This window comes from Pogona vitticeps, chromosome 4 (genome assembly GCF_051106095.1).
Source record: "Pogona vitticeps strain Pit_001003342236 chromosome 4, PviZW2.1, whole genome shotgun sequence".
NCBI classification, from domain to species: Eukaryota; Metazoa; Chordata; class Lepidosauria; order Squamata; family Agamidae; genus Pogona; species Pogona vitticeps.
The window spans coordinates 35797307-35811182 of record NC_135786.1 but is presented as its reverse complement, the minus strand read 5'-3'; the positions used below and the strand labels follow the sequence as shown (position 1 = coordinate 35811182).

Here is a 13876-nt window from a genome sequence, read left to right as displayed (position 1 = left end):
ACATGAAAAACATGGTTTAAGAAATCAACATTGTAGCTGGGCATAAAAAGGACAGAAGGAGAGTATGGGGGTCACAGGGGCTGTTGTCAATGGTATTCTCTCTTTCAGTTTGACTAGATGGCATATACATTCTTGGATGATGGCTAGTACCTCTGGACAGCACTTATAAGGCTTCCAATTATAGAAAAGTAATTTCATTTTTTAAAAATAGACTTCAGTAGAGATGATTTGTATGGCCTTTTGTCCTTTCTGGAATGCTGGCCTCTTTTTCCTTTTTGTAGATTTTGAAGAATGTAGAGTCTTCCAAAAATGTTCAACCACACTTCCTAGAGTTTTTACTCTCTCTTGGTTGGTCAGTTGATGTGGGAAGACACCCTGGGTGGACAGGGCATGTCTCAACTAGCTGGTCCATTAACAGCTTCTGTGATGAGGAGGGATCTGAGCAAGGTGAGACTTTTTTGTCTAGATAATCTGTTTGCTTCAATACTTTGTGTTATTAACACATCACTGATCTTATTGTTCCAGAGAGTGATAAGATCCAGAAGCAGATCTTCCTGCCCTTCTAGTCATAGATTGGGTGAACTGAATATTCTTGTGGAGAACCCTCATTTATCTACATAGGTTCTGAAGAGAGAGACAGTAACTGTACATTTACATTACTGTCACCTCAGTGTGACTGGAGAGAAATACCGTATTTTTTGCTCCATAAGACGCACCTGACCTTAAGACACACATAATTTTTAGAGGAGGAAAACGGAAAATATATTCAGAACCAAATAGTGTAATAAAATATTTAATAAACTATAACAGAATAACATTTGAACCATGTAAAGTGAACAGCAGTCAACAGTGGCATTAAGAACCATTACCACTGCCATTAACAAATGGAGAGACTTAAAGCTTTGTGTACTCCAGTTTATGTACGATAAATTTGTGTACCATAAATTTAATTCAAGTACATATAGACCATTATCAGCCAGTGATAAGACCTATACCACTCTACCTATATTTTACATTTCCTTTCGTCCACCTCCTCGCCATGCTTATAGAAATGTCTCAATGACAGATGAGACTGTTGTGCAACTCTGCCCAGCTACAGCTCAAGCCTATATTAAGTTAGAAATGGTTTGTCTGATTTGGCACTGCATTGAGAGGTCCCTTTTAGTTGTGTGGAGGATAAATAGTGGAATTAAACTATTTAACAGCTGGTTTTCCTTATTTACTTTACGTTATGCAAAAGAACAGTAACACAAAGCTTAACCTGATCCCATTCACCAGCAGTAGCACATGCTCAGCATAAGACCAAGTCTCCATTTTCTGACATAATTGAACATTTATAGCATGCAAGGCACAATAGGTTAGGCCACACAAAGCCATGAACAATGTTCTTGACGAGCCAAAAAAACTGAATACAAACTACAGTAGCTGAAATAAGGAAGCAGGTACTGTAATCCAGTTAGAAGTCATGAGGCACAGTTAGTTTCCTTGCTGCAACACCCTTTGGAAATACATTCTCTATTTGATGCCCAGAACTAGTTGAAAAGTTTGCAAGTTGAATCCAGATTTCCCATAGAAATCCATTGAAAATTAATTAATGCATTTAATGGGGGGGGGGAAGGTCAGAAACTTTAAAAACTTAAAAGAAGGTCACTTACCAGGTACTGTAGACTGAGCCTGGCTCTTCACAGTGCCTTAGTAGGCCCCAGAACAGCCAAAACACAGCCCCAAACAGCTAAAAGCCAGCAGGCAGACGGCAGCCATTTTGTGCTCTTCTCCATTCCTGCTCTTTTCCCCTCCCCTCTCCCCATCTAACAGCTGATCGGCGCTGGTCTGAATGGCTTCCCAGGCAGCTTTTAAAGCAAGTACTGGTATGCACGTTTCTACACAAGCAGGTTTCAACTCAAACGGAGCACCTTTTCACCCAAGCACTAACCCTAAACAAACAGCTTTTAAACGAAATTTTACATTTTAAAATGACAGTACCGGGCAGTCCCAGGTCTCTCTCCCAGCTCTCTAACTGCTTGGACTAGCAAGGAAGCAGACAAGCAGCCTCTTCACTAACTGAAAATTTGAATTTCCCCGCTTTCCCTGCCTTCCCTGCATATTAGGTATGCTAATATCTGTGCACTGGAGGATTGTGGGAGAAACATCCAGCCCCTGATGGGGGCCCTTTGGGGCACCCCAAAACACTGAGTAGCTCTCTTGGTCTCATTCTGGACTGGGGCTGTGCAGCCCTGTTCTGATCAGGAGGTGCAGCCAGGGGGGTCACCATGCCTTTGGGGTACAGGGCACAGAAAGGGGCAGGAGGTTCAGGGGCCATTCTCCAACTCATACCTGGCAAGGGAGATACCATGATAATCAAAGTGGTTTTCCCAGGGTGAGGCTCATCTATTGCACTTTGGATGTGCTGACCCCTGTGATTTCCCCAAATGTGGGGAAATCAACTGCCTAAGTGGGGGACTGTGTTTGTGGTTTCCCCTGGTCTTTCTAGAATCACTCTTTCTCCTTTGGTCCTTAGCTGTTTTCACTACCTGCTGCCATAGGCCTGTTGGCCTTGCTGGTTTTCCAGGTGGGCTCCAGGAAGCAGATCCTGGAAAGCCAGCAGTGCAGAATGGTGAGGTCCAAACAACAAGCAGTCTCTGGTGCCAGTTCAGAAGCCTCCCAGCATGGCAGTGGGAGGTTTCTGGGTGGTGGTGGTTGACCCCTTTTTTTTACTGTATTCGCTCCATAAGACGCACATACTTTCTCCCCCACTATTTGGGGGGGAGTGCGTCTTATGGAGCGAAAAATATGGTAGGCTTTAGTTGTTGTTTTTAATGCTTCCTTGTACTGTATGTGGCTTTAAGAAGGAGGTGGCCAAAGAGACCCTGCCCTTTTTTTTCTCCTTATGCATGTGCTGTGATTAGTACCCCCAAATAGAGATCATTGGATACAATAGCAGGTGGTATGCACACCTTATATGCAGTGTGGAACAGTGACATGCCATAGTATGAGGTATGTGTGTGCACAGAAGAAGAGCTTTAAAAACTGGAGAAATATAGTTCTGTTGAAGAATTCCCTATAAGGCAGGCAGGAATAGACTGCAGTGCCCCAGGCACCTCTGTATCAGCCAGTATTTTTATTTTTGATTTAAAAAGGTCCTTCACACACTGTGGTGGGCACAGGGAGACAGTTTAGGTATTTTACCCCATTACCTGTTCAGGCACTAAAGGGGAGGAGCTTTTTTGAAGACCCTAAAAGTGTCAATTTCACTACTGGTTTGAACACCAATCTATAGTGTAAAACAGGGCTACCAGGAGCTCGAAAATGTTGCATCTCTTCTATAACATGTTACTTTGCAGGTGGCAAGGACATAACATTATTTTTCCAAGTGGGAGAACAACTGGTAACATTAGTACTTTTCTTCCATGTCACAATTAGCCTTTTAGTACCATGTTTGCTCATTATTCTTTCTCACTGCATTTGAGGAGGTTAAAATGCTTTTGGGAGGGAAGTTGAGGCAATATTTTAAATTTTAGGCTATTTTCTTACTTTTGTTGATAGATCCTAACCTCAAAATTAATGGAAATACTATTAGCAACGTTATGAATTATCAAAACAAACAGTAATGTTAAGGGTAATAAGTTACATTGAGTGTAGTGATTATGAGTTCCACAATGAATTACTTTTAAATAGTAACTTCCCAAAATCTGCTATATTATCAAATTATGTAACAGAACGAAAAAAAAAACCTCTTCTTTAATTATATTTTGTTTTTTTCTCAGATGCAATAGTATCTTCAGAAGACTTTGGGGCAAGTATCTTCAGTGGGCAAAAGAAAGCACTATATTATGCAGATGCTTTGACAGAAATAGCTTTTGTTGTTCCCTCGCCCGTGGAGTCCTTAAGTAAGTGTGCTGTCTGTGTGTCTCTGCAGAAAACATAATAATCATCCACTTTTGCTTTGCAGTATGTTTGAGGGGACGAGAATACCCCCCTTTCTGCCACATAGGCGTGTTTATAAGCAACTAAAAGTGGCTTCAGCTTTCTGAAGCATATTTCTGTAATCTATAATTTGCAAAAAAAGGGGACATCCATCTCGCAAGTTAAATGGCCTCCTGCTAAGTTCTTCATATAAATGCACTTCTGCTGTAAAGTATGATATAGTCCTTAAGGAAATATTCAAAGTTCCTAAGGAGGTGCACAACTCAAATATAAACTCTTGTTCACTTTGCTCAAAATTTTGAGACCTTTAGGTTGTGTGCTTATTATTATTTGGAGATAAGTTGCAGTGCAGCGACAATGCACATGTTTTGCACACAGAAAATCAATGTTTCAGTACCTGGCACTTACAGTTAAAGGTGCAAATTGCAAAAAAAGACATCTTTAGAAGACGATAGATAGCTGGTGCAGAATTCACATTACTGGGATGGACAGTATAATAACTCACTATTCTACTATAAAACATCTTCTGTTCCTATGTTTCATTGCAGTTGCATAAATACAATGAGACTAGGTATGGTTAGTACATATATTTGATGCAGACCTGAAGAAACAGGAAGATCTTAAGAAAAGGAAACGGTTTTCTGAATGTAGTTTATTAATGCTGAGTAGCTCCTGAAGGGAGGAATACACTGGCTACAGATTGAAGACTTCCCAGCAACACTGTTCATAAGTGCATTGACTTAATTGTGGCAAAGTGTTACTGCTGAATAAGCTCATTAACTGTAAGAACATATGAAACTGCTCTGTACTGATTCAGAGCTTTGGTCTATTTAAATCAGTATTGTTGACACGTTGACATCAGCAACTCTATGCGAGGAGTTTTTATAGCCCTTCCCAAAGATTTTCAGGAAGGTTTTAGATGTCTAGTGGTCAAACCTGGAAGCTTCTGCATTCAAGACATGTACTGCATATCATGCACTTCTTGCTTGTAAGATGCTTTCCCCTTTTATCTTTCAGCAGATTCATTGGAAAGCAATGTCTCGGACCAGGAAAGTGACACCAGTATGGATCTCCTACCTGGAATATTAAAGCAGCCAGCACTAACACTGGAACTCTTCCCCAATCATACAGACAATCTCAGTTCTTCTCAGAGGGCAAGTTAATTCTGTATTGATCAGTGTACTTTGTAAGGAAGTAATGATACTTTTTCCCCATTTATTTCATTTACAAACTTTGTATGCCACTCTACAACATAAAATGGCCACGGACTGTGACAGGATAAACAGCTTTTGTAATTAAATAATACAGACATTTGAATGACTAATTACAAGTAATATTTCATCCAGAAACCAAAATCTTTCTGTGGAAGCAAGTTTTCTATTATTCTGTAGCAACAAGGTCTTCTCCTTGGAGTTTTTAGCACAATCAATGGCATGTATTTCATCTAGGAATGTTTCTTGAAACTTTTTGTAGTAGGATTACTTGTTGAGTGGTTAAAAAGTATACTGTTTTATGCCTGGTGAACCTCTGCCAAAGAAATGTACTATTTTACATGAGAGGTAACAACAGAGAATTTTAGAATCATAAGAAGTGTTCCATCTTGGGTCTGTTACAAGACGATCTTTATTGACTGGGAGAGGGAAGAAATGTCTTTCTAAATTATTGGCAATTGGCTTTGTATGCTGCAAGTTATTACTTCCTCTGTGATCTTTGGAACAGGGTGTATTGTATATATATATTTATTTTACTTTATATATGTCTTTTGGTTTATGTCTTTGCAACAGGTCAGTCCAACTTCCAGATCAAAGAAGTTACCACAGGGTCGAGCTATTCCTCCACTTGGACCTGAAACCAAGGTCTATGTGGTTTGGGTAGAACGTTATGATGATATAGGTTTGTGCAACTTTGTTTTTTATTGCAGATTGGATAGGAGGAAGTGGCTTTGACTTGAATTCTAGTTATCTTTAGATTTAAATACCTGCCACTTAATTTGCCTTGATCTCTAATTTTATGTGTTCTATCATAACTATTTTTTGGTATCTTAAAGAATATATGACCATTTAGCCTAATATTTATTTCCTTGTCTTACAGAGAACTTCCCTCTCTCTGACTTGGTTTCAGAAACCAGCACTGGGGTAGAAACTACAACAAACAGCAGCACTTCATTGAGGTATGATTGAATGTCTCTATGGTTCCACTTCTGCTACTTGCAGATATGTTCTAATGGCAGGTTAATACATTGATGTCTTGTGTTCCCCCCCCCCACTCTTTGAGATAATCTGCTCTTTATTATATGAGCTACATACATGCTCATGGATTTTAGCCCCACAATCATGGGGGTATACTGACTCTTTAAAGATAGTAGAAGTGGCTGTGGCAATGTTTCATGAGCAGAAAGGGTGTGTTGTTGTTTAGTCGTTTAGTCGTGTCTGACTCTTTGTGACCCCATGGACCAGAACACGCCAGGCCCTCCTGTCTTCCACTGCCTCCTGGAGCTGGGTCAAATTCATGTTGGTAGCTTCGATTACACTGTCCAACCGTCTCATCCTCTGTTGTCCCCTTCTCCTCTTGCCTTCACACTTTCCTAACATCAGGGTGTGTAGAGCATGGCATTTCCTGTACTTTCAAGTATTATAAGCATGCTTTCGCTCCAGTGGGTGCCAGGAAAGATTGGCCTCAATGCTTATGTATCAGTGCCCCAAGATACACAAACTGAGGCCAACTTGCATTTTTTCAGGATTTGCTTTTCTTTAGAAATTCAGTAGGTGGTGGCTCGATGCTACATAGAGAGCTTCCACATAGTGAGCTGTCATTTCTTGGGTCTGCAACTCACCTCTGGTCCATTCCAATTTTTCACAGATTTTTTTAATGTCCTGAACTTCTGGCCTATAGACCTATATAGCTTTCAATATTGTAGTGAAGTCTCGAGGATTTTGTGTTTCTATTGATGCTTGAAAATTACTTTCAAGATGTTCTGATGTATCTTTTGTATACTTTGTTTGCCTTGAAGGTCTACTACTCCTGAAAAAGAAGTTCCAGTGATTTTCATCCATCCCTTAAACACTGGGTTATTTAGGGTAAAAGTGCAAGGAGCTACTGGGAAATTCAACATGGTCATTCCACTGGTGGATGGGATGATAGTTAGTAGGAGAATTCTAGGTAGGTCTTTAGAATCAGCAACTGATTATTCAAGCACTGGCTTTTGTTTGTTAATATGATGTTAGGTACCATTACCACATTTGCATTGGACTGGTTCTAATATCTTTCTTGGAATGGGGAGAGTCCTCTTCTTTCCCCCTGTGCAAAATCCTTTTCCATGGACAATTTTCTAGCAAAGGAGGCCCTGAGTGGGCATTGTCTCCACAGCTGTGCAAGAGGAACCATGGTTAAGGCATAGGTACAGGAAAGAATTACAAGTACAGTGGTGCTTCGCTTAACGAGTGCCCCAGTTAACAATGAAATCGCATAGCGATTTCATTTTTGTGATCGCAAAAGCGATCGCATTGCGATGATTTAAATGGCAAAATATCGCTTTGCGATGATCGGTAAGCTGTTTCGCTTACCGATTTTCGCATAGCGATATTTTCCCAACAGCTGATCGGTGGTTCCAAAATGTCCGCCAGGTAAAAAACATGGCCGCCCACTGTGTTTTGGGACGGATTCCTCGCATACCGGGTAGCGAAAATGGCCGCCGTATGGAGGATTTTCGCTTAAAGGTAAGTTTTTTGCCTATAGGAATGCATTGAAGGGGTTTCATTGCATTCCTATGGGCTTTTTAAAATCGCTTAGCGATGTTTTCGGTTAGCGGCGATTTTTGCTGCACCGATTAACATCGCTAAGTGAGGCAGCACTGTATATTGATAATGTGCTTATATACCATCTCTCATCTTTGTTCTTCTACCTCTTGGAATGTATTTCCCAAAGAGCAGGAAAAAGATGGCGGAGATGTGGAATAGTATTGACATTTTTCAAACTATCTTTTATGGCTGCATATGTCCTCTAATGAAGCCTCTTAAAATATATGAGAAGATTTAAAGTTACTCTGTTGTGTGCAACTGTGAAACGAATCCCAGATTGAACAAGTGCCACTCACTTGAGCACTTTTGTTTGATCCTAAGAATCATTTAAAACAACCTTCCTGGAAAGAAGAAACATTAACTTTGTTCTTTTTTTTTTCTGTTTAAGGCTTCTTGGTGAGACAGACAGTAATAAACATTTGTCGAAGAAAAAGGCTGGAAAGTGACTCATACAATCCCCCTCATGTCCGTCGAAAACAAAAAATAGCTGACATTGTCAATAGATACAGGAACAAGCAACTGGAGCCAGAGTTTTATACCTCTCTTTTCCAAGAGGTTGGGCTCAGCAGCTGCAACCCTTAGACCAATATCCTCCGTGAACAATTAGATCAGAACTTGGTGTCTACAGTAATGAAAAACCTTCCTCATCATGGAACCCCTCTATAAAGTTACCATAATCTGAGCATGACTTCTACTTCCACCACAAAGAAACAATGAAGACTCACTATAAGCTCCCACCTTGCAACCATTTGAATATAACCTCACACCATCAGCTGTTGGAGAGGGACAAATGTTCACTATCAGTTATTAATTAGTAATAGATGATAAACTAGGTCTGTAGCAGAGAGGGGGTAACTACAAGTCCCATATTTTTCCATGTTCACATAAAATGCTAGATTCTGACCACAGAACTAGCACCCAAAGTTTTGTACTTGGTTTTGTCACAGGCTAGCTCAGGGGCAAACTCCTCCACAGGATTGAGACTTATTTATGTGGCTATTTGTCTGGGTTGCTTTCCCACTTACAAGGAGGTCAGGTTTTATTTAGTTCTAATCCAGCCTTTTGCATTTGGCTGTTGCCCGTATTATGCATGTACATGTAGGTCTGTTGCTCAAAATCTGTTTAGTTTTGTAGGTGCTAGTCACCCTCTGCCTGCTTCTGGCTTTTCCAGGGTAAAAGTCTTAAGGAGATATTACAAAAAAGGTAGTTTCTTTGGGTTAACAATGATCCATCTTCTGTCAGTCGTCAACCTTGGGGTGGAGATGCATGCTTGTATAATGACATTTCAACAAACCAACCTTTGTAAAGGAAAGGAGCAAAACTGTTGTTGAAGTTGATGCAGTGCGAATATTTCCGTCTCTTCATGTATGGATGACGAGCTGGCTACAAAATTGCCAGTGGTGAAATCTGAATGAAACATTTCTGTCTGTGAAAATCGTTTTTAAAAAAGGATCAGAGCCTTCCTTTCAAGCCCCACGTTATACTCATTTATTGCAATGAAAGAGGAATTTTTTGTAATGTCCAAAATGAATAATACAACACTTAGCAGACTGTTGCTAATCAATGTCATTGGTAGTAAAGGACCATGCAAGTTAAATGTCAGGTTATAAAAGTTATATTTTAAGTTATCTACAATTTGTGCCCTGTCATATGTCACAGCTTCTTTTCTAAAACAGTGACAACATAAACATCCCTCTTCATAAATGTCTAATAAGACAAAATATATGATGTGACATGGATTCAAGTTTCTTAACTCTCCATTTTATTGGTTACTATAATTTTTTCATACAGGAAGTTACTGGAGGAGAGAGGCAAAGTAGATGGAGGTGGCTTTTTAAAAAAATTAGCGACAGTCACGTGTTTCTTACATTGGCTCATTCTGTCCCTAGAGAGAAAAATCTGCACATTCTTTAAAGAAGAAATGATTAGAAGACTGCTGTTTTCTTGCTGTTGGCATAGAATATCATTATTTTAATAGACTTCCCCCAAAGCTTCTAAAATCAACTTACATTTTTAATATATGGAGATCATGTCTTCCAAATGAGAACAGAGAGAACCATTGTTCAGGGAAAAATGTAATGGTAGGTATTCAAAAGGGCACTTCCTTCCTTCCTTCCTTCCTTCCTTCCTTCCTTCCTTCCTTCCTTCCTTCCTTCCTAAATAATAAAGAGGTAAAGCTAACTTAAACCTGCTACTACAACAAAGATGAGAAGATTTGCAGAATAGTTAATTTATAATACAGTATATGCCTTTGCAGAAATAATAAATATGCAGGTGAGCGACAATTAATTGTACAGTAATTTTTCTTTTAATTTGTTAATCTCTGCTAATGGCACACAGACAGCTTGTCTTTCCTTGATAAACAAATGGCTAATTGTCCAGTGCAGCAAATGAATTTCTTCCCAGTGTTAGTGAACACAGGTTGTTGGGGATGTTCCAGATCTAAATTAATTCATGCCCAAGCATTCATAGAATGTGAAGTTGATTCTGTTGCTTCTGCTAATAGTGTTTAATGTTTTTTGCAGACTAGTTGGCCACCACTTGTCTGTGCCTTTCCCTTTTTTATATTCATTGTTTCCAGTGTGCATGGCATGGAGCTTTAAAAGCCTTTTATTAATGTGTTTAAAATGAAACTCCAGGCAAATGGACCAGATTCCTATTGTTAGTCCCCAACTAGAGTGGAATGGAATTTCTATTAGTATTGACTCACTATTCTGGCAATTGGTTCAGTGGGTTTTCTCTGGTTGGGACTTACAATATAAATTTAGGTCCTGAAGGTTTTTGTTTAGTTGGACTCTAAATGTTTATAAGCAAAGAAACAATTAAGGTAGGAAGCAGACTAATATTCATCACCAAAAAATGCAAAAGTAAGTTATCTTTTGAACTGTTAGGATTCTAAGGAAGTGCTCTATGGAAGCTTGCAGGAGTAGTATTTATAGGCCAGAATCTTCTTCCTTAGCATAAACCAAATTGTAGCATTTAGTCTGTTCCTCCGTAGTAAGCAAAACATCCCTGCCATGATTCTTAGGGGTGCACACACATGCTGGCATGGAGAGTGTGCACATATACATGTGTCCTGAGAATTGGAGCACAGACACTTAATTTACCAGAAAGGAACATACTATAAATTACAATTTGGCTTAAGCTGAGCAATAGCATTTTTGCCCAATGTGGAATAATTAGTGAAAAAATGCTTAGCAAACCGAACATGATTTTAATAACTTTGCACAAATTTCCAGTATCTGTGTTAAACAATTTTTTTGCAGCCATACCGGCTTATAACTGGTGCAGTAAACAAAGTATTTTACTGGACAATTTCTTCTAAAAGGGATACTTTTGGTTCATAAAAGCTACCACTGTGGCCTTTTTGAAGATAAGAGTGACCTTTATGCATCTTTAAAGGGCTTCAGGTCTATAAGAGAAGATCAACCAATGGATTGTGCTCCTTCTCCTGAACTAGCATGTCAGTGACTGTCAGTGTGAGATGTAGGCCCTAATGACACTGTTGGTAAAGTATGAGGAGATCATAAAACTGCTTTGAAAAAAAAATGCCATGTTTGATGGTTCTGTGTATTAAAGTACAAGTTTGGAATATCAATTGCTGCCAGTGAGGTCCAGGGTGCACCAAGATTTTAACAGAGGTTTATCCTTGATAGTGAGAATTTGCAATATTAATTTCGTTCATGTGCACAAAAATTAACTGTGCACTCTGTTAGGTACTGTTCAGAGCTATAAGATGACCTGTCACATGTAGTTCATGGATTCAGTGGCATGACCACTGCATGTCTATGACAAAAACTACCATAAACATGTCTGAGCAGTTGGGTGTCTACATATTTTAAAAATTAACAACTTAGATGCAATTGTTTGAACTGTGTATGTAGTCTGGGCAAAGCCATTAGTACATACAATGTCTGATAGCCTGCCAAACCACCTTTGTGAATTACACAAGTGAGAAAAAAAAATCTTAAACATACAATGGTTTTGGAACTAGACTATAGCCATGTCCAGGTTTGGTATTCAAGACTTCAAACAAATTGCTGTTATATCCTTCCCAGTTTAAAGTTCTGTTCCTCAGTGCTAGAAATTTCAATATGTGAAATGCTGCCATTAAACCAAAATGATTGATTGTGAATGTTTCTTTTCCTCCAAGAGTTCCTTTCCATTATGCTGGTCTGTTATTTATCCCCAGAACTTAACTGGACTTTGTAATTAGCTTGAAGTAGCCTTAACAGCCTTCATTTCAAAAAGCTCTCTAACAGGCATGCTATCCTGAATCTGCTTGCATGTGAGTAAGTCTTCTACTTAAGAGATATACTTACTAGCATACAAGTGGACTCTGTGTCGAAATCTAAGTTTACATGTATGACTACTTTTGGATTTGTTAATAAATGTGCCAAGGAGGGAAATACAACAATGGTCTCTCCATACAGCACTGACCAATTAATGGAAAACTATAAGGGCTCATTTACTTTTTCTGTGTTCTCCCAGGTATTGTATATGATGTGATCTTTCTGTATAGATGCTGGTTGTCTAATTTCTATGTGTGTAAAAGAGAAGGCTTCCAAAACACTGAAAACTTCCTGTCGTGTGCAACGCTGTTGACTGACTGCAATAAAACATTCTGCGTAGCCCTGTCTAAGCATGGTTGCATTAAAAATTCATTCTGATTAGGTTTATTGAGACTGTAGGCTCCAGAATAAATAAAGCATCCTTCTCCAATCTGGCACCCTCCAAAAGTCCCTATTATCCCAAATTAGCATAGGAAGTGGCTGTGCTAGCTGGGGAACAATAGAAGTTGTAGACAGAACCTGGTAGGGGAAACCTGACGTAAACCATCAGGATAAATTTCATATTTCTTACCTTTCTTTTCAATAATATGCCACAGGATAATTAAAAGAATAAAAATTGATAGGATTTATTTGTTTCCTGCTATTTATGTTGGTTGTTTCCTATTAACATTTCATTCAGTTATCTTAATTATTACATCCCATTTATTTTAACTGCAGTCTCTTGGAAGACGTACAATATAAAGGCTACAAACATCCACCTAGTCTGTATCATAAAAATGTTATGATCACAATTCTCTTTAAAAAGTGTTATAGTAAGATAAGTTGAGGAAGTAAAATTCTGCAGTCTTCATAGCACTATGATATGAAAATGGTCAATACCTTTTAAAAAGAAAATTACTGTTTAAGTAATATAAAGCACCTTTCTTTAGCAAGGCCTTCAAGTGCATTTAAAGTGCAGAGTAAAATAAAATGGGGATGGAGCAGAAGGAAATCATGTCAGGAGGAGCTGCTATTTTGTACACAAAACCTTTGTAAAGCAAGTGTAGCAAACAAAGCTTGCTTTCAGTCATGCCCTGTTTGCTTCAGTGGACCATGAGCTGATAGGAGCACCTTAAAGAGTGGATTGCCCATTATCTAGTTACTTCCATCAGGGAGGTGTACAACTGTTGTGTAGTGTTCAGAACACTTAGCTCAGGAGAACTGTAGGATTACAAATCACTATGAATAGTGAACAAAAAATTAACTGACGGTGATGGTTACATAGTTCTAAGAAAGTCTCTTTGAAGGACAGCTGGATTCTTTCAGGATTGCTCAGAAGGTAATGGCTAGATACCATGTGCTTAAAATCATGTACAATAGTGTATAAAGTTCTGTATGTTGCCAAGACATGATCTTTTTGTTCTTACTGTATTTTCTGTAAATATTCCTAGCACTAAGTTGTAAAGGCAGACTGTAAATACAAAGATGTGAAGCTATGTTCCTCTGTCTCTAGTATTTTATCTCTTGTTTAGGGAAGGCAAAAAGGCTTGTTTGTATTTATGCCAACTCTTTGTCCAGAAGAAACACATCAGATATTGAATGTAACACAATTAGTCAAATAAATTTTAAAGATATTCTTATGTATTCACCTAGTGGTTTTCAATTTGTGAGTAGTTTTTCCTGTGACCAAGTGTTATTCATAAAAGTTGTACATATGTGAATGGGCAGTCACATAGGTAATTCCAAGAGGCTGATAACACTGGCTTTCAAAGGGAGGTCATTCCACAACCAAAGGGGTACAGCTGAGAAAGACTTGTCCTGCACCTCCAACATAAGGTACGCCTGCCAGTGAAGGGACACAGAGAAGGCCTTCAACGGATTTTA

The 13876-nt window shown here is 38.9% G+C and overlaps 1 protein-coding gene and 1 pseudogene across 9 annotated transcripts in view; both read left to right on the top strand.

The window, feature by feature from the left end:
* The window catches only part of RALGAPB (Ral GTPase activating protein non-catalytic subunit beta), a 74405-nt gene extending 60769 nt beyond the window's left edge, over positions 1 to 13636 (top strand). For 7 of the 9 annotated variants that reach the window (XM_020782420.3, XM_020782419.3, XM_020782415.3 and 4 more), the window contains 7 exons: positions 282 to 447; positions 3765 to 3887; positions 4942 to 5078; positions 5709 to 5817; positions 6016 to 6094; positions 6935 to 7083; positions 8110 to 13636. In XM_020782420.3, coding sequence (XP_020638079.3) covers positions 282 to 447; positions 3765 to 3887; positions 4942 to 5078; positions 5709 to 5817; positions 6016 to 6094; positions 6935 to 7083; positions 8110 to 8303 — 957 coding nt within the window. In that variant the 3' untranslated portion in view covers positions 8304 to 13636. The remainder of the gene's footprint in view (positions 1 to 281; positions 448 to 3764; positions 3888 to 4941; positions 5079 to 5708; positions 5818 to 6015; positions 6095 to 6934; positions 7084 to 8109) is intronic. The other 2 variants (XM_078393265.1, XM_072997052.2) reach the window with 1 other exon arrangement.
* Positions 2327 to 2481, top strand: LOC140707088 (U1 spliceosomal RNA; annotated as a pseudogene).
* Positions 13637 to 13876: the final 240 nt, after the last annotated feature.